The 26501-nt window shown below is 29.1% G+C and overlaps 1 protein-coding gene across 2 annotated transcripts in view; it reads right to left on the minus strand.

The window, feature by feature from the left end:
- Positions 1–26501, minus strand: part of LOC113377609 — a 120687-nt gene that overhangs the window by 23578 nt on the left and 70608 nt on the right. For both annotated transcript variants that reach the window (XM_026617983.1, XM_026617982.1), the window contains one exon: positions 2776–2899. In XM_026617983.1, the coding sequence (XP_026473768.1) occupies positions 2776–2899 (124 nt within the window). The remainder of the gene's footprint in view (positions 1–2775; positions 2900–26501) is intronic.

Below are 26501 nucleotides of genomic sequence, written 5' to 3' on the forward strand. Positions count from 1 at the left end.
ATAGTAACTCATCACAACAGTTTATATAATCCTTAAAATCTGATCCCTGTGCAAATTTTATATATAAAAAGATGATAAAAAAATTAAATCGCGCCACTTTCCTCGGAAATATTGCATCAGGAAAGTAATCAGGCGTTGTCAGTGGTATAAAAACTGACATCCTAATTCTAAGCAGGTTGCTAGATCAAATTCATAACAAAAGTTTTTTTTTAAATTATGGCCTAATTTAAGTCTACTAATAAGTAAAAATGCATTTCATCTTTCTCGTTTTACTGTTTTAAATAATTATCACTGTAAAGAATTGCAGCGCTGAACGATTGAATATCTTATGTAAATAAATGATCAAACACATAAAAATAAACTTTTGCCGGATTCTTCATAAACGGGCCATAATGCGTTATTTTTGGATTTACAGATATTGTGTTGTTTCTTTATTCATAACTTATGAAGTTGCAGTATTACTATAAGCCTAATTACTTATCACGTGTTGCTTTAAGAGCAAGATATTTAGCATTACTATTATTACGTACATTTTCATCAAAGTTCCGTTCCATTAGTTTTCGAACCGTTATCGTTACTTGAAATATCTACGGCCTATTATGAGCACATGCCATATGTATTGGCCAGCATTGATTAAAGATGAATATGCAAGGTATGTGGAATGTAAATATGTATGACAGTCGCGGATTACTTTAGCATTAACCGAAGAACGGTAAATGTGAAAAGGCTCCGCAAATAGAATTTCAAGAAATCTTGCATGCGGCCTTAACAATTTTACACTTTAATGGCGCCGGCTATATTACCAGATAAAACCTTACAAGTTTAGTTAGGAGGTGCATAACGGAAATTATATACTAAACAGCATAAAAAAAAAGAAGGAAAATGATGAACATGCCATTAAGCTAAACCTTATATTTACGAAAACCAACAAAGTACGACTGGAATGATACTGCAACTAAATTATTGTATAGAATCAACACCAATTTATTAAAGTATGTGGATGATCACAATCTAACGTTTTTTTTGCTGCTGATTAACATGATTGTAACTAATGCATGGCCAGCCGAGGCAGCCATTTCAATGAAATCATTTTCAAGATTAACCACAAGTATTGTGTTTTCAAATAAAAAAAAGAAATTTGAGAATTTTATAGCATTTTTCAATAAAAATGTTATTTGGCGCACCCTACACTGTGATTCAGTAACTATTGATCAGCCATAAATTTATTTGTACCAAATTTTAAATACGAAAATTTTTATATATTATTTAAACAGCGATTAGAACTTAAGGGTGCTCTAGTGTAAAAATTCAAAAAAGTCGTTTTCTATGTTGTTCCATACTTTCAAAGTTTAACAATTTAAGAATACATGTACGAGAGGATTTTTAAAAATTTGAATTGTTTTTGAAGATACAGCTGTTTGACCATAATAATTCTCTTCTGTTACCTTCCTGTTAACTTATTGGACTTTAAACGCCTTTCTCTCAAAACCGTCTTTTTCAATACGATACCCAAGAGTTCTCGAGTTCTATTGAACCGATTCTCTTGAAATTTTCAGAGAATTTTCTTTATAGACTTATCCCTGGCCTCATATACTAGCTTCATCCCCAACTTTAATTTTACTATTTTTTTAAAAAATCATGAAATTCAAAAAGTGGTGAGAAAAATGATCCTTTGTTTCAAACAGTCGCCATTTTGTCAAAAAAATTTTTTTTTTAACTTAATCGAAGTATATACCATTGCAACATCATTCTAGATTAATCATTTTTTCTTTCATTTCATATTATTAGGAGGGCTTTTGGAAACCCTTTGGAAAAGTTTCAGATCTATTATATACATACATAAAGAAATCACATGGAAATCAAAAGACCAATTTCAATGACCAATAAACAAAATTTTATTAAATTACAAAAAGTGCAAAATACTTCATTAAAATTTGTTATAGAACAAGCGAGGCATTCAATCACTAAACATTATATTAGTAACACTTGCATTAATAAATCCGCGAACATACCTTTAGTATAGAGAGGGATTTAACATCAAATATTTCTAAACAAATTATATCAATTTTTTCAGTAAATCAAATCCCACTATAGGTACTATTGGTCTGATAATGATTGGTTCTGGTGCACAATGAGTTCAAATACCATCTCAATACCGAGATGAAAATTTAGGATATCAATTATGATTGTATTGAAATACCCAATTATAATTTTTAAAGTATATGGTTGTTGTTGACTTTGTAGGAAAAAGTAAGAATTATCGCTTTTACTTTATTTTACTTTCTAAATCTGGGTTACCCACGTATAACGCAATGTGCAATTAATCACTTATATTTAATTGAATGTATTATAATACGTGTTGTAGAAATTCACTTCAATGTATACCAATTTATTAAATAGTTCAAATTGCTTTATCTAGGCCCTAATTGTTAGAAATGTCATACTCCAAATTGGCAATTATTAACAACTAATGACGGGTTTTTCTCAAAAAGATAATAATGTTCATCCATGTATGTAATTAAAAGTGAAATGGAATGAATTTCAAATAATTATGTTTTTAATTGTTTACGTCCGATTAATAGACTCTCTGTTAATACATGTCATAATTTTGAGATTTATTAGAATTTTAATAAAAATATATACAAACTGGAAAATCTATCATTTTTATTGTCAGTTTAACTATTAGGATGATATTTTACTTCTTTTTAGACTCGAGCAAATCTGTTCTGTTTTTGATTTATCGAATAAGAATATTTGGATAGTCAAATGATATACCTGTGGGAGGACGTTCCTTAGGATAACATATCCGGAACAATCCCTTTGTGCGCGTGTAGTAGTAGTATTTTGTATTGAGATTCTCCAATATCGTACCAGAATCAGGATGTGAAGCGGCCAGAGACTATAATAAATAGAAAAGGTGATATTTAAATTTATTAACTAAAATTATAATATATAATTTATATTTTAGATAATTTTACTTAATTTTGAACTAAAATACATTGAAAAACGTCTTTATTCTAATTTTGATAACATACTTGGATTGAACTTCATTAATTTTATTATTATTATCGTTTTATTGTTATTCTTACATATTAGTCAAATTTTAGTATTAATTCAAGGTCGTCTATTGGTATGCTTAAATATTAAAGATACTCTGGATTTGTGTACCAACTCGAGATCTCTCGAGATAGAGAGTAATAAATGTTTGCCCATATAAATGCACATAATAAGTGAACAAATGTAGATTATAATAAGTGAAAAGTATAGCAAGAAGCATGAATGTAATAACATACATTTGAGGTTAAATAAATATAAATATATATATATATATATATATATATATATATATATATCGCAAAATAAATAGAAGTTTTATTCGTTTCTTATGGAAGTCCATCATAGGCTACAATTCAAACCCCGTGATCTACTTGAATAGATGCCATCAGTCGTAATATTTTGTAGATATTATCATCTCAAGTACATACAATAATATGAACTTACTATGAACAACTAATATGACTAATGGAAGTTGCAGTATTAGAAGAAATCTTTATAAAAACATGGTTTTAGTTTTTTGCACTATCTATCTATATTGCCTAAACCATTGAAGGATCTATATAACAAGTTGTGCATTTTGATCTTGCGAGAGTGAGAGCAAAATATTTGCCAGATTTGATATTTGGAAAATATTCTTAAAGATATACCAACATACAAATATTTTGCAAATTCATTTCTACTCAGTGCCCTGGTTTATGTAGAATAAGCCATCAATATAAAAAATTAATCAACTACACATGATAAATTTAGCTAAACCACACTCCATAAAATCATATCACGCATAAACACATCTTTTATTAATGAAAGTTCATAATAATAAAAACAGAAGCGTAGAGAAATTCATATTCATTCAATAATAATAAATTCATTGTAAAATGAAAATTATTTAGAAAAGCTCGAGAATAATAAACATAAAGGCATACAGATTTGCTATATATATATATATATATATATATATATATATATATATATATATATATCAGTCAGTGTTTTAATATTAATGAAGTCTATTGTACAAATTTGCACTTGCTGGCATACGGTAACGCATTTCTGAGCGAGTATGAATTATTTATACGATGCTATATTGATACTTAATACCGTTATAAATCATAGAAACAACTTATTGTGCATATGTTAATTTATAGAAAATCTTCTGGTCATAATAACGCATTTCATTAATAAATAAATTACAATGGGCTCGGTTTTGCCGTAAGAAAAATACTTGAGCAATTAGCAATAGAATATGTGATGGTTTATGTTGCTGCAAAACTGGTATAAAAACTTCTGCATAAAATGCGAATTCTTACATTGAAAATATAAAATAAATATGCTGCATTAGACATATATGATGAGAAAAACATGTTAGCAATTTGTAAATATTTTCACTTAGATTTTGGTTCGGCTTCATTAACATTCGCACTGAAGAGTGAAATCAGTATAATCCAATGCCTGCTACTTATTTTTCTAGTGAAATAATAGCTATACGATAGGAAATAGTTAAAAAAATACTATTCGACTTAGGATGTAATAACATCGTTCTTTTTAAGAGAAAATAGCCTTCACAGGGTCATAGTATATACGCATTCGTTGACGACCATTAGTGGATAAGGAAATACGTGAATCATATTTTTTTTTAAATATAGTCAATATTTATATTATTTAACCAGGAATCAGAACTTAAAGGTCCTATGAACTGTTGTCATAATTTTATATATAGCCTACGTCGGATTTATAGATGGCAACCAAAACAGTTGTCCTATCTCTATATTATTTCATTAATTCAGTTTATGGAATCGCGATGAATATTGCAACAATCCCAATATAAAGGCTGTTTTCACTTGGAAATATATTACTATCTTTATTTACAGTTGGAAACTGATGTCACTACTGCTAGACCTCAGGCTGCCTAAGGCGGGAATCAAATCTGAAACACCCAATTAAAGTCCCATAGCTCGAATCACTAATCCACGAAGCAAGTATATAGTCAATACTAAATCTGAAATCGTATTAAAACAACTACGTTCGTTTACACGTAAAAATTCTAAAATACCCTTCCAAAACCCAAGCAAGCTCATTCCCTTGGCTCTAAATGAAATATTCTTAACACAAAATACTTGCAAAAAATTAAATTTAATCTCATGAATTTAGTATCGAGATATAAAATATATTAAAGAATACATACAAGACATCTTAGCTTAATAATCGTTACACCATTATTCCTAGGATTGGTGTCGTAGATAAGTGGAGAAGCTTGCTACAATTAAACAGAATGAGAACTTACTTTCAGTCAAAATTTTCTATATTCAAAATATGTATTCAAAAAATTCGTAAATACAAATTTTATTTGTGAACGGATCGCAAGACAGTTATCTGCTCACGATGCCACATAAACCTCATCAGTTTTTGATATAAACTTGAAATTATATATGTCTAGTACTGACCCAGCAAACGTTTATACAAAAATTATTTCTAAAAAATGTTTAATGTATAAAAAAATAAGTGATTGTGAATGTGGAAGTAAGGTATTTAAGAAAAAAGGGCAACTAACACAAATAATATGGATAGTTTACTCACTGCAAAGCACGCAACATATAAATGGCTTGTCTGAAACTGATTTTATTCAAATTGGCACATTTAGAGATTCACTGTTTTCATATACTATTACCGCTTTTCATTAATTCATTAATTTTTGAATTACGAAACAAAATCTAAATATTCATTTTTGAAATATGCTGTTGCATATCTAGCAAATCGGGTGAGATTTCAAAAACTCTGGAAAGAATTATATCTTTGCCATAGGTTTGTATGATACCTAATTTCTCTAAAAAAATATCAGAACATTACTTTATTTATTTACTTATTATTAGATATAATTTTATTGGATCAAGTTAATTGACCATATTTTTTTTTGTCTCCCTAATTCTGGTGTATGGAACAGCGGAGCAACGAGTGAATTGGAGGGCTTTTCTAATTTGTGGATCTTGTTTTTATAAAGTCTTGAATATATAATTAAAATAAAATAAGTGTAAGGAAATTTGAGTTAAAATTCAGAGGAAAACATTCACTGACTGAAAGCGGGATAAAAAATTATTCGATTACTAAAATGACTATTACGAAATAGGGGTTTGCGGTAGGAGGATAAAAATTTGAATGTGTCTTTTACTTACAAATTATGAAAAATAAAATTTAAAAAATGATCAAAAATATTAAAAAAATTAGTAAAAGTGACCAAAAGCGTATGTCAAAATAGATGTCTGATTCTCAGTCATAGTGATTGTCATTATAAAATTTCATAGAAGTCGGTCAAAGCGTTTTGGAGGTGTATTGCCTCTAATATGATGACACGAGAACTTTTATAAATATAATGAAAAATTATTTGGAATATTTATTAGATTCTTGTATAGTATATAATTAACTATTCGAACTGGTGATCTTTAGGAGATCCAGTTCTGTGTTATCGAAACCGCATTATATCCTAATGTAAATCTGTAGTACTAACTAAAACTAAAACGCCGGTGCGTGAACAAGAACCGAGTTGCTTGGCTAGTCTTCGATTGATGTTCCACTGTTAGCCACGTATCAAGACAAACTGGTTTTCTTGAATAGAATGGACGATCGGACCGCGTACTGTTGACTAAAAGCAAATGCATAATATTGGCATACCATCATAGCTCAAGCGTCAAGTTATTTACTTGGAAATATTGTAAAGACGATGATAATAGTTGAGTAATACCAATAATAGACAGTCACTTTCTTTTCTCTGTACAGTTATCAACCGACATGTATTATGTTCTGATTATGTTTAGATACGGACACAAATTGGGTAGATCCTCGAAAGTTGAATCAGAAGTTTATCCCTTAAAAGTTAATATTCTTATGCATTATCTATTATCGCAGATTACATATACTGAATATTCTTCCCCTCCCTTGTTTAGTATTTTCCTTACCATTTTATTACTATTAATTAATGACCATTAATCACTTTATATTCGTTTATATGAATTTTCCTCTGCAAACTTCTGCTTCCATGCTTCCTGGTCCTGTGCTTCCGCTTTCAATTCTCTGTATTTTCTTTTCTCGCGTAAATCATCAACCATCTGCATTCTTCTTTCCAATCCTTTCAGTACTATATTGCCTTCGACGATGTCGTGCAGAAGGCACTCTTTGTGCAGAATGGGTCCGATACAGTTTCCTTTTCTTTTCAGGATCGTGCTCAGTTCTTAGAGTCCTTTCTCCCACTCCTCTCAGGACTTCTTTATTTGTTATATATATATATGTATATATATATATATATATATATATATATACACCACCATAAAGTTTGCTGATGATCTAGTAGTGATATCGAAAAACAAAACCGAGCTGCAAAACATGATGAGCAGAATCGTCGAAGTGGGTAAAGATGCGTAATGGAAATCAACATTGACAAGTCGAAAGTGATGAGAATCACAAAAAGAAATAATACCCTGAGGATAACGGTAAGAAATCGAGAATTGGAAAGACGTGGATCATTTCAAATACCTGAGAAGCATACTGACCAGAGACGGATACTGCACGAAAGGACAAGGGTCGCAAGCGCCAAGGCGGCATTCACGAAGAAGAGAATGCTACTGACGAGCAATCTAATAAAGAGAATAGTAAAGTGCTACGTCTGGAGCATAGCTCCGTAGGGATCGGAGACATGGACTCTACGAAAGGCCGATAAGAACTACCTCGAGAGTTTTTAAATGTGGTGCTGACGGCGAATGGAAAACAAAGTGGACAGACAAAATAACGAAAAAGTCTTGAGAAGAGCGGGTAAAGAAAGACTCAGTGAACTTCTACTCAATGAACTCTACTGAGTAGAATTCTGAGAAGAAAAGGAAACTGGATCGGACCCCTTTTGCATCGACGTCGTCGTCGAGGGTAAAATAGAAGGAACAAAAGGAATGGGAAGAAGAAGAATGCAGAAGATTGGCGTCTTACGCGAGAAGAGAAAATACAGGGAACTGAAAGTCAAAGCACAAGATCAAGAAGCATGGAAGCAGAAGTTTGCAAAGGAAAATACATGAAATAAAAAAAGGGGAGGGGGGGTAGTTGTAATGGGGATAATAGACGAAGGGTAAGGGAATCATTTATTTGTGGTGGCTCTCACACCATGGACCTGCCTTTGAGCAGACTACCATTTATTATTATAATATATATATATATATATATATATATATATATATATATATATATATATATAGTCATCATCAGTGGATATTTATTATTAGATAATTACATTACTTGTACTCTACAAAGATATTTAGTACTATGTAACTTCAGTATTATATATTATGTTAAAAATCAATGTTGTGCTGTAATTCATTGTACAAAGAAAGCGTCTTGTGAGATATATTCGACATATCCCAGACTATGTCTGTGCCTCTAAAAGAAGTCACACGTGTTCATTCAAAAATGTGATGCTGACCAGATCTACAATTATCTGATATACAAACTTATGTCAATATATTCTTGACTAAAACATCGTAATTACTAAAAATAATAAATATCTTTTCTAATGTTTAACGTTGAGCATATATTATGAAATTTCGTCACGTAGACGCAATGCGCTTCCTAAGCTTAATTTTGTACTTTTTTAAGTCATTTTTATTGTTACTTTCAAAAATACAAAAAAAAATTATATTTGCACTTCCCATTGTACAAAACTCTAAATGTGTTATTTGATTCGGAAGTTATATTCTACTTATCAAAGTTTTATAGCACCGTAATAAATGTCCTCTAACAGGAAAACATAGATCTATTTAATTCTAATTTCTATTATAATTTTTGCTCATTTTTTAAATGATCTATTTTATTATAATAATATTTGCAAAAAAATAGTGCAGAAGTTTAATTATCTTTTTTTATAAACTGATCAATAAATTAGATATTAGATAGCTTCCTAAATTTTCAAAATCTAGAAAAAGATTGTTATTTTAGTAATGTTTAATAATTGATCAATTCATGTTTCTGTGGTGTATTATAAACACCAACTAAAGTGTTACATATTAAAATTTTCTAGGATAATTATCTAGATGGATTTTTAGGCTTATGTATTATTTTGATTGTTGACTATTTCAACACAAAAGCTAAAATCTTCAATGGAGAGATTGCTGAAAGAGCAAACTGTAAATGCAAGACTACAGTTTGGTATGCACTGTGAAAATAAACATTTAATTAAGAATAATACGATTTCACATTACGTACAACTATGTGAAAAAAATTTCTAGCACATTACTTGACTCTGTGTTAGTCTAACCCAATTTGAACATTTAAATCGCTGCAAAGTGTATTATTCGAAACATCTATTCATTGCATCTCGTGGTTTTTAACATCCCGTATAGTAAGTTACTGAAATCGCAAATATACTAAAATTATTTTTTTATTACTTTTTATCTACTTTAGGGTGTTTCCTACTGATGTATGTATGTACAAAATTATTTTTTTAGATTTCTAGAAAAAAAATACGTATTATTTCTTAGTGCAATCTAGGATTTCGCACCATATAACATTTTTAGTCTATGAAATTACTACAACTAATGACTGTGTGTATTGTATATATAGTGTATTGAATATATTTTTTTGATTGTCTTGAAAATTAAAAACAAAAAACTAATTTGCAAAAGAATACATATATGTTTTTTGAAGTAACTATCTATCTCATCCCTATATGAACAATTAAATTAATTTTCACTTACACAAACCTTTCTTTCAAAACCCACTACCTATTACGAATAGTGTTAAATATTTGGGACTCTATTTGGACCATCGACTCACATGGAAAACACACATTTGTCAAACATCTCGAAGAAAAACGTAGACAACTATATTGGCTTCTGGGTCATAAATCTAAAGTATGGATGTCAAACAAAACCCTAATCTACAAATCAATTTTAAAACCCATCTGGACATATTTGGGGTACCGTCAGCCAATCAAATATCCAGATCTTGCAAAGGTTTCAGAATTGCTTAAGCAAATCGCCAACGCACCAAAATACACCCCCAACTGGCTTTCGCACGATAAACTGGGAGTTACTTTTATCAAGGAAGAGATTTCCAGACATAGTCATAAATACAAAAACGGTGAGCCCACCGAAATATCCTTTCAAGAAAGCTGCTAGAACAAATACACCCCTGAAGATTAAAAAAAATCCTAATGACTTGTTTTATATTTAATTATAAGTAGAAACTGTTTTCTTTTCATCTCTTTTATTTGACGATCTATATCTAAACACTGAAGAATTACATCAATGAATGCAGTTCTTAGATTTACTCTATTCTATATCATGCTCAATTGATTTTATATCCTATGAATATAGATAATCAAATAAATATAATAATAAAAAACTTACACCAGGCGATAACCTTTGATCGATACAAGCTTGTCCAAATTGATAGATTAAGTTAATTGACAGTACAAGTACCAAGGAAGTAAAACATGGATTAGCAGAATGGGTTTCGTACAGATCTGTGAGCACGCATGGGTAAGCTAACCCAACTATTCACCCACTGCCTGGTAAAGTGTTAAATTGTATATTTTGAAAATAAAATTTACTGCTCTCACAGTTCCGAGTATTTCTAGTAATAATGAAGAAGTTGAGAATCTCAATAGTTTACGGAATTCATGTCTTATACTACCTAAGGCGAAACATTGAGAATCAATTCAATGAATGCGACATTCATCAAGGACGCAAGAATTATAAATCAACTTGTGTGAAAGGTGGAGATTGAGCTAAGTTATGAGATGTGTACATCTACATCTGTATATCGTGTATTCGAACGAGGTGACAACTAAAATGGATTTTGTTATGGGAGAATTTTAGAGAATGAAATGGTATTGAGTGGGAGTTGTGGTGTTATTAAAAATAATGACCAACTCACGAGTTGATCTCTATATCGGACTAAATTTAATATGATTTAAGTGATAATAGTTCTTGTAAACATTACGAGAATAAGTACCTAATGTAAAGTGTTATGTGATGTACTGATGTACAACATGCACAATCGTATTGTTGGTATAGGTTTAAGAATTTTTTTTTTTGAAACCTTCAAATGAAGGATCAAATGAACAATTAAAATAATTTTATTATTGTGATTGAGATTGAACATATATATATAAATAATTCAATAAATGCGATAAATATGTAGGTGTACAGGGTACGGATTGAAACAAATTCTAAGCAGTGAATATTACCGTTTGTTTAATTCTTAGGATTTCTTGTTCAATTGCAAGAGTTTCTCTCATTTTGCGTGTTATTTTTAGTGAAATGATTAAATGATCAATTTTACACATTTAGCTTATATGATTCAGCAATAAGTGACAAAAGTGAGTTAAAAATCTAAATGAATACGGAAACCGATCCGAAAAAATGATGCAAACAAAACGAACGAATTTGATCAACGGTTACAAACTGAAACATCTATCTTCACATGTGACTCTACATAATCGAAATTGAATGTTAGGCTTCGTCGTCGGAATTGTAATTGAAAACTGTAGGTGTCAGAGATATTGCACCTTATTAGAACAAACTTGCTATAATTTTACAACTTTTTGATAGAGGTACGACAGAGTATGAGATAAAAGCCATGTCGTCACAAATAAAGCAAATTGACCTCCTAATCTTGAATTGATATAGCTAAATGTTTAGTTTAGACCTCGTGGCGAAACAGTTAAAAGGTTGTTGGTCATGGCATTGCAGTTGCATATGGTACGAAAGGATTTAGGTCGGCGACCTTGTAGAGATTACCGTGGACTGAATGGACGAACGCAACCGGACCGTTATTCAATTCGCCATATTCACAGTTTTGCGCAAATCTTGTGTGGTAAGGCCACCACTCGACCTGGTAAATACATGCAATTCCGAAGATTCCAGTGGCCGAGAAAGGAATTGCGACAACTGTCCACACTATTAGGGTTATTTGAATTACACTATATATATATATATATATATATATATATATATATATATATTGATTGTTTCTTTTCCGAACAGTAAATCCAATAATAAAAAACAATTTGTTTTTTGAAGATGTTTAATACGACGTTTCGGAACTAGGTACGTTCCATCATCAGGTTTATTCTGTCAAATACAATGTTTTTTAAAATACTGATTAACATTAATTAACAATGGTCAATACAGATTAATTAGAAAAAAATTTTGTTATAAAGGAATGGATTATGTACCGGATAGATAGTAATAAGACTTAACTAAAAAAGGTTTTATATAAAATTGAGAAGCAAAAATTATTTACCTGTAATAATTTATATATCCATATCACTAATATTTTTTTGTTAAAAACACTCGATTTTTTTGGAAGATATATAGAATAGATAGAATAGATAGAAGATAGATAGAATAAACCTGATGATGGAACGTACCTAGTTCCGAAACGTCGTATTAAACATCTTCAAAAAACAAATTGTTTTTTATTATTGGATTTACTGTTCGGAAAAGAAACAATCAATATCTTCCAAAAAAATCGAGTGTTTTTAACAAAAAAATATTAGTGATATGGATATATAAATTATTACAGGTAAATAATTTTTGCTTCTCAATTTTATATAAAACCTTTTTTAGTTAAGTCTTATTACTATCTATCCGGTACATAATCCATTCCTTTATAACAAAATTTTTTTCTAATTAATCTGTATTGACCATTGTTAATTAATGTTAATCAGTATTTTAAAAAACATTGTATTTGACAGAATAAACCTGATGATGGAACGTACCTAGTTCCGAAACGTCGTATTAAACATCTTCAAAAAACAAATTGTTTTTTATTATTGGATTTACTGTTCGGAAAAGAAACAATCAATATATTGAAAAAATCCAGGACTTATCTATTGAATATATATATATATATATATATATATATATATATATATATATTAGGTTGTCAAATATCTCCGCTTTTTTTGCTCTTGGTTTATAATACAAAAAGGCGGAAGGGAAATATTTGACAACCTTACATAACGTTTGGCGTGTGCAGTCCTTTTCATACGAGATGTTAATGGTTCTTTTTCCATTAGACTTTTTTATACATTTTATTAACGGTCCTCAATATATTGGATATTTAAGAAGTCAGAAGAAATGGTGATAGTGAGCAAAATGAGTTTTTCGGGAGACCAAAATAAAATAATTGAATACAGACACTCACAGACTAAGACAAAGCTTGAAAAATCATTGAACATTTTGTTCAAGTTTTACATAATATTATAATTAAGTGAACTGTTGGTGGGGTACTATATTTTAATGTTTGATGTTTGACGTCAGGTAGACTAATGTAGCATTAACGAACTCAAAATTAGTATAAATAATTAATAGATATAATATATTCGCTGTCTGTAAATAGGGAGCTTTAATCTTTTACAAAGTGGCGGATTGTATAACTGAGATAGATGATTATGCTATCATGAACATATATAAATTTGATCATATTTTTTAAAATCTTAAATTACCAAAAATAAAACTAATAGTATTCGAATGATATTTTTGCAAGGAATGATTTATTATAAGGCACCAATTTAACGGCCACTACACCGAATATATTTTAAAAATTAAATTGAGATTTATATTTGCAATGTCAATATTTTATATGTTGCTCAAAGGAATAAAGTTTTCTCATTTGAATCAGGTCTAATCGTGCTTGGATGAATTCTTCTCAAATTAAATTCTACTAAGTTTTTCTGTTTAATTAGAAAAAATATTGAAATAAAAACGGCATTGATTATTTACTTATTTAATGTTTTATATAATAGAATAGTTGCAAACAAATTCAACTTCGAGTAATTGCAATAATTCGTATTATATTTGAAAGATAATTCAACTGTATCAGTATAGAGCAATATTATATTAACATAGAGAAATCATGAGAAAAATACAACACAGAAAAACCATGTTGAAATTGACCATGAGCATAAACACAAATATCAGAAAAATATTTTACTTTGTCACAGCATGAAAAAATACAAAAAAGCGTTAAAGAAGGGTAAAAACTCCTAAACGATTCAAATGCTTTCAAAAATTTTCAATATCATTTCATTTAGTGCATATGATTTTCGTTATTTAAAATAATTATACGAAAGTTTTTTTTAAATGCATTGGTGAAATGATAATGAAGTTCAAGGACTTTTTTTGTAATAATTTATTTTGTTAATCATACCTTTAACAGTCTGAAGTTCAAGGAATGGTATGATCTTTTAATAATCGTCGACTTTGTCAAAACTCGAAAGAATTTTTTATTAGGCGGTAAAATTTAAAGATTTTCTCAAATTTAGTAAAATGGTAAAAAATGTTAAATTTTACAATATGACTATTATCAGTTTTTTTTTACAAGCATTATGGTTTCGATGCGTGACTCTATGAAGATCTGCCTCACATACTCCGGCTTTTAATAAACATTCATATTGTTTAAATGTAAAGCAAAAATTCACTAACCGATAATCATTTATGCATTTAGTTAAACACTGATTGCTTTAGCGAAGGACAGAAGTTTAAGAAGCCCTGCTTAATAATAATAGCAATAAAAATACTAAAAGTTTAGTCGCTCTATAATTCTACTTTTTTGTTATCCGCTACTTCAGTGAATTGCTTCAAAGGAAATAAGAATTTGCACGAAGATGTACCTGAGTGGTACAAATTGAACCGGCTGACCATTCTGCCTGGTTCAAAGACCTTCATACGATTTCATAAAAGTGAAATGTTTATAATTATATAAAACTAGACGCAAAGGAACCTTGAATTTCTATTTTGGGTGTATATTTATATGTATAGTTTGTGAAACATTACCGCAATTTTGAAATGTATAAAAAAGCGCGTGATTTAACCGTAAGTAGTCCACTTTAGAAGATCGAGTAAATTTCCAAACGCATTTAATTGAGACAGTCCAAGAATTTATTAATCCATGCACTTCGCATAATATTGATATTAATACTGATACAATTTAAATAGAGATTGACAATCACAAACAAAACAAATCAGGAATACCTCAAAAGGAAGATGTCTTAAGTTAAAAGTATCTGAATTTGATTTTTTTTGCAAATTCTACACCACGTGTTCGACCTTGAATAAACATTCAGAACCCATGATCTCTTTTCACAAAACAAAAAGATGAACACGTAATAAAATTCTAATAATTTATAGAAGATTACTCTTTCTCCTTAATTTGTTTCAATTATCTATACCAAGCCAAAATACAAAATCAATGTTATATGATGAAATAAGTGAAGCGCTCTTGGAAAAGGTAATTAAAATATGACCTCAGCATAAAATTGAAACATCTTCTTGTATTGGTTGAAAAAGTTGTATTTAAGTGAACTGCATATATATGCAGCATATACAAGTGACATTATGTCAACTAAATGAGTTTACTCATGAAGAGGACTAGAAGAGAACTCTACCATGTCTTTTCTGTCTAATTAATCAAATGGAAGTATTTATGTTTATTATTAAGCAAATCATCTGCCGTGTAAGATGATGTATAAGATACCTTTTGCGCATACATTAAAAAAATTTGAAAAATTGTTGATCTGCATATGTCTGTAATGTCTATTTCCGAAGAATAGAAATGAAGTGATATTACCTGACTATAACAAGTTGTCCGTAAATTGAAACTGTAAATTATTTATCCTGCCCTGCACATAAATTAAATATAAAAGTAGATAAAGAAACGCGATATGCTGATTAAATTTAATAAAATAACATTAATCAAACTGTCATTCTCAACGTATAATTCAAGTTTTATTATACGCAGATTGAACTTACTCGACATCAGCATTGTATGTTAAAAAAAGTACATAACGCATGATATATAATTTTCAAGTGTCGCCGTATCTTTTCTCTAGTATAATTAGTTCAAATGATGATAGCAATTATTTTAAGGAGCACACTAAATGTTCTATTAATGTGGACGCTCCGGCAGATGTTTACTTCTATTCCTATGCGGAAGCAGAAAAATGGGTGTGGACTACAGGTAGTATTCAGAGTCATAAAATTGACTATGAATTATTTTGCTCTTGTAAATGACTTTAATCAAATCGTGTAATAACCCCGGAATAAAATTTTTTCAACAAGTTCGAATATCATTTGAAGTAAATGTTGCGGTATCTGACTAGTGCATTTAAGCGAATTGGCAAAACACATTAGGCTTCAAAAATTCCATAATTCATCAAATCGAGAATAGATTAGTAAGTTCAAGTAGTCCTATAAATTTGTACAATAAACGCAATTGTCAATAACCAAATTATAAAATGGGTAATTCAGTACAGTTAATTATATAGTGAACTCTGCTGATGATAAATGTTTAGCTCCTCTTGATATATAAAGATATTAAAAGATAAACAAGCCAGTTTTCTTCAACCGTGTATAGAATATACCTAACGCTTTATACAATTAAAATGGTATCACATAGAGAAAACATTTATTTATACACGTTGGTAAGAAATTTGGAGTAATAATAGTTTTTATTAGCACAAAATTGAGAAAACTACAATTCAAGAGGCTTTCGTGGCGGATTGCGAATTCAATCCGCACCCATCACGTACAATCCTGGTATCGAGCAGTAGCGATATCAATTTTCACTTGAAAATATAGATCTTGAATAAGTTTCTAAGTGAACATAGCCCTTCCCAAGCATTTCTATACTAAATTTAATTATAAGTAAGGTCTATTACATATATTCTAATAATAATCAAATATGGATACTGTTAAAAATGTGATAAAAAAGTACAATTTACTTATCATGTTATATAATGATAATTTTCACTTATCACCAATCTGTAGAGTTATGAATTACAAAAAAGCTCTAAGCTATATTGAGCACAATATGTAGAGATGTGCAGATTAAATGTTATGCCATGTTTTAAAAAGTATTTTGACACTTGACATATCATATTTGATAAAAACTATTATATGTTGCTGCATTTCAAGTCGTAGAAAATGAGACAACTAGTGAGGTAAAAGTCGAAACAGTATGCCAAAAAAACAAATGAACAAGCAAACGAAATTGTAAATAAGATGCAAATGTGACAAAAAAAGTCTGTAACTGTATATCTTTGTTATCAAAATCAATTGGCGTATATTGTGAATAAATATAAAGCGTTTATGTCGTGTATTCGTATATATATATATATATATATATATATATTTTTTGTGAAAGTACACAATACTTTCGATAATTAGTAACGCTTAGTTAATATCATTTATTTCCAATGAACCTACAAATTTGAATAGAGTTGCCATTAGGTTCTAATTTGACTTCAAAATTATTCGTGCATAACAATAATTTCACTTCAGACAAGGTTATAGAAGTAGCAGTTCCAGCTAATTTAAAATGCTCTAAATTCGTAAGCTTAATCACCATTATTTTTTGTCAATTTATCTAATATCATGAAATTAAAACAAATATTGCGTTTCATTGGCATAAAAATGAAAGTTTACCATAAAATGGTGATAACGATTGTCATTCCTAGCATGCGAATTTGACTCAATAAATGCATAGGGAGAATATGAACAAAATGACACAGAGGCCTTATTTAAAAATTGACTAGTTTTAATAACGTTTACACGGCTGTATAACTTAAAGAAAGCTATAATAATAATCTTGTCAGATGTAGAGCGTCATTGTCACAGTTTTGCCGAAGTAATCAGTTCAAACTGGTATCGCGCCTTCAAAATTTTATTTTGAGGATGGTTCTAGGGGACATATTTATTGATATTCATAATTATTTAATTAAAATCAATTCACATTTGCCAGTACTACTGATTTTGATCAATTTTATTGCAATAATCAGGCGTTTGATGGAATTTTAATAATTTATTCATTTTTGTTTAATTTCGAACAAAATGACATACATACTTATACAATGAACAAAGTAACATAGTACTATTCCCCAAGCATGCAGGGCCAAGAAAAAGAAATTAAAACCTGTCAAAGGTGATTGGCCTTTAACCTATACTCCAAGTATGCAAGAAGTAATTGCTAAAAACAGACCAAAAATCCACCGGTAAAAAAGAGACTTGCATTTGTTGCAAAACCCACTTTTTTCGTTCTAAGCCCGGTGAAGGTTGGTTGCGATGTATGATTTGTTCCGAAACAATTTATTTGTCATCTGTTTTCTTAAAAATTATCCTTTTAACATGCCCTTGACCTATGTCATTTTGTCCGTACTGTAAGAACAAAATGGTTTTCTTACCAGGTTGCATTTTTCCATGCTATTCACACTTAATTGAAATAAAATTTTACGGGTGAATGAACCAGAGATGAGCAAAAACGATTGAGGCTGGTTATAATATCATTCAATAAATATATATCATTAAAAAAAAAACAAAACGTACTTCCGTACTAGTTATTATAAAGTTCATCAAATATTTGAATTAGTAATTAATCGTGTCAACAAATTTTTAGAGAAGATAAAAATACTATTAGTTTCCAAATATTAAATTTAAATGTTAATGGGATATATTACACACAAGTTTTATTTTTAAATATGGTAAAATAATTATATAATGTATTTTTTTTTTTTGAGTTTCGATTTATATATTGCAATTATATCATGTAAAATTACATCGGCTGATGAGCGTTCAAATATGCAATCTATCTTTTGCGTTTTATTCAGATTATGCGCCAAGTGCAAAGTGCAAATCTTATTAATTTCTGAAAGTATGATAGTTTCACTTGAATAACGAAAATCGTTAGATGAAATTTAATTTCGCCAAAGATAAAACAAAATTAAATTAAAGTAACAATAAAGCAACAAATTTAATAATAGCTTTAAAAATAATAATAAATAATATGGGGTTTTAAAATTCCATAATTTACATGTCAGTACTGGTTTAATTGCGTATGAATTACCTTCATAAACTCTTCTATCCTTTAATGTTCCTAGGCTATCTTCGCGTTCACAATTATCCTACTCCTAAATCTAATTCACTCTTAAATTCGCCTATTGTACTTTTTAATAATATTGTTACATTCTGTATTTTGCTATTTTGTGTTTTTGCATATTCTGTATTATGCTATTTTGTCTTTAGTTCATATAATATGTATAACTATTGTATTTTTAATTCCTCTTGGAACTATTCTGTGGGTATGTGTTTTAAAAAAATAAAATAAAATGAAGAAAATAAGAAAGCAGTTGTATAAATAAACTAAATACTTCATTATATAATATAAGCAGCAATTTAAGAATTGCTAATTTTTAGATATAAAATCAATTCGCCATCATCCAAAATTCGTCATTAGAGTCAAGATCATATATAATTATAACCATATTATATATATATATATATATATATATATATATATATAATTTACAAGTACGAGTGCCAAGCTGCTCCATAGACAATCACTCTAAATATGAAATCGTCACAGAAACTTTCCAATAGCCAACTTAGGCGGCCGCGATATCTTGTCGCGATATTGAATCGCAGGGCTTATACCTACATGAAATTTCATTATGAAATAATAAAATCCATTAATTAAACAAGAAAAAAATCTAATTTGACTTATAAAGTAATAAAGACAATAGTCTACTGAAATGACAGACTTGAATGAAACATGATAAAAGCAAAATTTAAATCAAAGTAAAAGTCAAAGCATCGTGCCTTAAAGCAAATTGCTGGTAATTCCCGTACCGAGAATTAAAATTTTTAGAAAACCTTTTAAATTTTTTGAGAACTGTAAAAAAATAAAATTTTTGAAATTTCTGAAAAAAACGTTAGTACGGAACCCAAAGAAATGTGAAAAAAAGTTGTACTTATTATTAAAATCTCTATATAATATATATTTATATAATAGCCGTATCTTCAAAATGGTTGGAAATGTCAAAATGTTCAGAAACCTTTGAGAAGTGAAGATATGCAAAAATTTTCATTTTCGATTTTTTGTGATTACTATAACTTACTCTAAGGGAAGTTAATAACCAAACATGCTCTTTGTGACCTATGTCACAGGAATCACCGAAAATTATGGAATTATTTCAAATATTTTTCAATGTTTATTATTTGTAATTTTCGCTTTACTGATATATTTCACTACTTACATTGCATCGAATAATTGCATACTCAAATTCAAAATAAATTTAATTAGTTACAACTCTCACTATTCTAGTCTTTTAAATGTGTGTTAAACATCAATAAAGAAGATAATTATAGTTTGATTGTTTCTTACGACACTTATTTCCATTTAATTAATTTTCAATCGTGACACATTTTCATTTTGACCGTAATTAATATTGTAGTCTACTTTTAATATTTTGAAATGACTGATATTGCAAACATTTTATGTAAAATCCTTTATTTGAAATAACCATTGAATTAATTGCAGAAGTAGTTCATGAATACAATATTATTGTATAATAATAGATATATGTATATAAAAACATAAATGTTTTTATATACAAGGACTAGTAACAATTTCCTATTATTTGAAATAACCATTGAATCTTTTGATTTGAAAGTATTTGATAAAAATAATATAAGGATGCATAAAGAAAGGTTCTTTACAAAGGAATAGAATTTAGTGAAAATAATAAGTACTTCAACAAAATATAAAATAAATATATATTTAGAGATTAATATAATATGTAAGCTGATAAATCATTATTCACTAAAACATGAAACAAAATTAATATAATGGCCACGAAATTCTTATTCGACACATAGAATACACAACAAAACTCAAAAGCTCATGTAAAAAATTACAAAAGTAACGATTTATTCACAGGCAATAAATAGCCACAATACGGTTTAGTACTAAATTTTATTAGATATATCACCGAACTTGGTTACTTTACTGCATCTAATATTATATATTTTTACAAAATTGCAAATCTTTGAAATGATTAATAGAAACGCCAAAGTAATAAATTTAACATACTTTCACAAACGCATTAGTACTGTTATAAATTACAAATATAAGATGCATAGAAAGTATACGGTCAAGCTTTTTTTCTATAAAGTGGAGGTTTCCAATAAAATAATAAATTGTAGAGAAATATCGTTCGAACGTTTCGAGTAATAGATTTGTATTCCATACATTATAGTTTGCGGCTATACAAATTATGTGATCATTATATGTGCATGGCAGAAATTTTGAAGTGCATTGATATATACTGATATATTAATTTAAGTTCAAGCTATGAATAAAATTAAAATCAAATTTTGTGGATTTCTATGAAAGTGAACAGCGAACGATCACCAAACTTATTTCGTTTAATAAGGGATTAAATGATCATTGCAACAATTGGAATACCTGATATTAAATTTTCATTTTATACTACACTTTAAAAATGTATTTAATTTTTAAAAAATGTATATATTTTTTATGAGTTATTTTTATACATTATTAGAAACTATAAAATGGTGTTAGTTAAACCCATTAAATTTGAAATACAACCGTGACAGCAAAGATTCAATTCAAGAGTTGGTACTAAGAATTAACATTTCTATTAGTTTCACACAATTTCTTGAACATATTTCCGTACGTTTCATAAAGTTTAACGATATGTAAAAAATATTACTAATAAACATATGTAGAGGAATTATTTGATGATATTATAACCAGTCTTGATCAATTTTACTCATCTATGGTTTATTGACTATAAGTAACAGTCTTTTAGTTGCGTAGGAGCTATAGTATCTTATTTATGATGGAAAAATGCAATTAGTTACAAAATCCTATAAGGTACAAAATTTATGAATACAATGATGAAGTACAAACAAAATATCATACAGGGCAAGGTCGTTGGAGATGATAATTTTTAGGAAAGCAGTTCACAAATAAATCGTTTCGTCCTTTTTGGGTCATTAGCAGATGAAGCATGAACCCAAAGAATACAAATCATCATAGTAACCAATATTTGCCGGGCTTAGAACGAAAAAAGTGGGTTTTGCAATAAATGCAAGTCTCTTCTTTTGACCGGTGGATCGTTTCGTCTGCTTATAGAAATTATTTCTTGCATACTTGGAGTATAGGTTAAAAGCCAATCACCTTTGACAGGTTTTATTTTTTATCTTGGCCCTGTAATGTTTGCGAAATAGTACTATGTCACTTTGTTCATTGTATAAGTATGCCATTTTATCCAAAATTAAAAAAAAATTAATAAATTATCAAAATTCCATCAAACACCTTATTATTGCAATAAAATTTATCAAAATCAATATTACTGACATAAGTGAATTGATTTTAATTAAATATTTACGAATATCAATAAATATGTCCCCTAAAACCATCCTCAAAATAAAATTTTGAAGGCGCGAAACATGTTTGAACTAATCGACAAGATTGTGACAATGACGCTCAACATCTGACAGGATTGTGATTGTCATGTTATACAGTCGCGGAAACGTTGCTGAAACTAGCCTATTTTTAAATAAGGCTACCGTGTTATTTTGTCCATATATACCATATTGTCCATATTTTTCCCCTAATAATTGAAAAAAAAAGTTATTAGATTGTCAAATATCTCCCTTCCGCTTTTTTGCTCTTGGTTTATAATACAAAAAGGCGGAAGGGAGATATTTGACAACCTAATATAAAGACAATCCTTCCAAAATTATATACCAAATTCATTATTACGATGCACCTAAATATTTTTTGGAATCGGAGACTAGTCATATTAAAATAAATCAAATCAAATATAGAGGGTAGAATAAATATATATAATAATTAAATTAATAGATTAATAATTTAATTAATCTTATAGATAATTAGCTATAATATGACTGTGATTCAGCCCTGTTACTATTGACGTACACAAGAGAAACTCCATATAGCAACAAGTTCTGAGCACGCATCGGTACCGTAAACAAGCGCCATGAGAAAATATAACAATTAACAACGGATTAATAATAATAATATATATATATATATATATATATATATATATAATATTCCATATCGTATAACACGAGAGAAAATACAGAATGGTACAAAAAAATGCACGCCCAAGAAGTAGCTTCTTGCTCGTAAACCTAAACTTCACCATGGTTAGCCTTCGGTGTCGCCGTATCTAGGTAAACAGATACATTATATACCGACACGAGAAGAATGAAAGGTTCAATCTTATCATATTATTTACAGTTTTCCGCGAGTTATTGCTAGAAAATGCAATCTTTACCTAGAAAGGCTAAAAACAACATGCGACATTTCAAACTCAATTAAAGAAAATTATGAAAATGAGCTCAAGTATCAGTCGAATCTACGGCCGTAAGTTTGTAAGAATACCGTAGTGCAATATCGCAAACTGATATAAATGATTTCATGTTAACCAGTTAACTGTGGCGCTCATACGAACTGTACCCATAATTTTATATCGTTCGAATCGAGCTCATGAAGAGGATATTTGCCAACCACAAAGTAAATTGCGCTGATAAAACAACGGATGAAATAGCTAGTATTGCAAAATTGAAAAATTTGATTACCACATTTTACTTCTATTAAACTAAAAACGGATTAAAGACGATATATGTTGATATAACTGTGAAAAGTGTGATGACAACAAAAAACTATTTTCAAAATAAACAGTAGTAGCTAAATCTCAACCCTTATTGTTTCTAATATTATTTCACAATTTCGGAAAGTTCATGCAACTTGCCTTGAGGTCAAATACCACTTACAAATGAAGCATATTATACAGTCATACATTCAAAATATTCTAGACATCTTGACATTTCAGATTATTCTTTTTCCAAAAATTTCAAGTTAAATTGTAATCAATGTTATATACTCGTTGTATTTGCGTTACGTACTTATAGAATTGATTAAAACTCTCCTTCGTTAACTTAGGTTGCTGGGTTATAATTTAACCCTTGCAGTTGTGGACTGTCTTAAACACTGATTTGTTTGTATATTATGTATTTGTTGCAGTTCTTATTACAATCACTGATTTGTCGCTAAGTTATAATGAAAGAAGATATATTTATTTATTAAACATGTTGTTGCGCGGACTTTACATTTAGAAGTGATCAATTTTTTCCATTAAAACACTCCGCTACCCCCTCTACCAGGGGTAGCAACCATTCCGTGTAAAGCTTAATGCCATGAAGATTGTTACATTCATGGCCAATATAAAAAAACGAAAATACGTCCGAACACTCGTCAATGCACAAAATTCTGCCACTTCTCCATAACTAGTATATTCGTCAAACAGAGTTAAGTGATTAAAATATATTATGTTCATATACAAGTATTAATTATTATTGGATTTTACAAAAAAAAAAACAGTAAAGTTTGAATTGCATTTTAACTCTTTTTTTAATTTATTTGAACATCAACTAGAAAGGAGAGCCTGTGAGTTAAAATGATTTCACCTAACTACGCCCCTTTTCAGAACGCAACCAAATGGTTAACCTATGTCTAATGAATTCATATTAGTAAACCGGAAAAGGACAATTTTGACTTCGAAAAATATTGCTATCTAAATTTCCAAATTAAAACCGATGTCACTACTTCTAGGCGTGAGGCTGCCCGAGAGGCAGGTATACAACCTCGAATTTCTAATGAAATCCCGTAGCTAAAACCACTAATCCACGGGTTGTATTTTGAAGTCATTTGTAATGTACTCATAAAAGTTGGAAAAAATTAGGTATATAGCGAAATCACAAAAATGTAATTATAAATCGCCGAATATCATTCGTAACTATTCTTATTCTGTACATAAAAATATGAAGCAAATACCCCCGCCCTCCCTCAGAGAAAAGTAAATCTTACAATACAATTGTTAACAATTACAATTGTTAGTTTCAATAGCCGTTCAATTTCTACCTATTAACCACATATCAAAATAATACAATATGTTTTGAATTATGAATATTAAAATACCACAGTCCATCACATTGCAAAAGCCATTTATCAAAAGAAATTCTTAAATTATGGACGTTTAGATATTTATTATCATAAGAATTGTACATGTAATTGTTATGGAATTAATAACAATTAATGAAATGGAATCTAATTTTAATTCGTATTGAAAATGAGCGTGACAAATATTTTTTACTATCAAAAGTTAATCTACAAGCTATGAATAATCATTTAAATACATTCAAACAAGAGAAATTGGTATAATATCAGAAGTGTATTTGATTGATATAACAAAGCGCATATTTTATTACTATTACTATAGATCCTAAGAGAACGGAATGTTTTGTTAGAAATTCAACCACAACGTGAAAGTGGAATAATTTCGCACGCGGCATAGTGTACTCATCCATGTAAATTATTTTGTTTATATCAGATGAATTGACAATAAAGCGAAGCTCCATGCAAATTACATGAAGCAAAGTATCGATGATGCAGATCGATATGTTCAAATTTGTGCAATACTTTCAATTCAGATTCAAAAAAACAAAACATCTATTAGATGAGGTTAGAGTCGAGAGCGATAAGGCTTTACTTCTACTTCCACCAGAAACCTCAAACATCATCAATTATAAAAACAAGCTGATTTATTGATGTCATAATAGCTTGGCAAAGAAGTTATACGACCAAATTTATAGCAAAAGTAATTTTTTTATTGTTTTGAACAGAAATCAGAACTTAAGAGTACTATAAGCTGTTGGGCTAATTTGACTACTACGTCGGTTTTACTGATGGCAACCCAAATAGTTGTTTCATTCCCGTGTGATGGGTTTTATTATTACAATTTTTGCAATAAGGCAAACATTTTATTAATGCAGAAATGCCAGATTAGTGCTATTTTCACTTGGAAACATATTGCTAACTATATTTTCAAGCGAAAACGGATGCCACTACTGCTTGACATCAGGCTTCTCGAGTATTTCTCAAATTTGCTGTTTTTTGTGCGTAATAAATAATTGATTTTAGTATTTATGTAGATAGATGGGGCCAAACAATTAATTATTTTCAAATAAATAAAATAAACTTTTACTTCTACTTTCTACCAAGATTGTAGCCTAATAACCAAACAAAACAGATTTGTAACATCAACAATATTCCACATCTTTATTATACAAAGTCACTTTTACGACTTTTCTACTAAGATGTACCCGTTCAAACAATAAAACTATTTTATGTTTTTAATTGAAATTCAAGATTGTTAATTACTACTAATTCATTAATACCAGAAACGTTGTTAACGAGTATTTCAAAGAAACCTCAAGAAGTGCCTTATAAACATCATATATTATAATAAATAATGATTTTTCCTAGAATAACTTTGTCTAAAAAAAATTGAGAAACATCGTTAACGAATAGTCATCGTTTCAAAATTCGTATTTTCTATGATTTTTATCTCAAACCCATTATAGTGCTATTGTTTAAAATTCGATCATAATAATCACTAAACAGTTTGAAAAACAATACGAATTCAAACAAAACATTTTTTTCGTGCATTCCAAACATATTTTTTAATTCAATAAATTCACCGCATTTCAATTTAAGTTTTTTTTTCATTTATAGTT

The sequence above is a fragment of the Ctenocephalides felis genome, unplaced genomic scaffold (assembly GCF_003426905.1).
Source record: "Ctenocephalides felis isolate EL2017-DRISC unplaced genomic scaffold, ASM342690v1 CF-g0.4_SCAFFOLD_01886, whole genome shotgun sequence".
Taxonomy (NCBI): domain Eukaryota; kingdom Metazoa; phylum Arthropoda; class Insecta; order Siphonaptera; family Pulicidae; genus Ctenocephalides; species Ctenocephalides felis.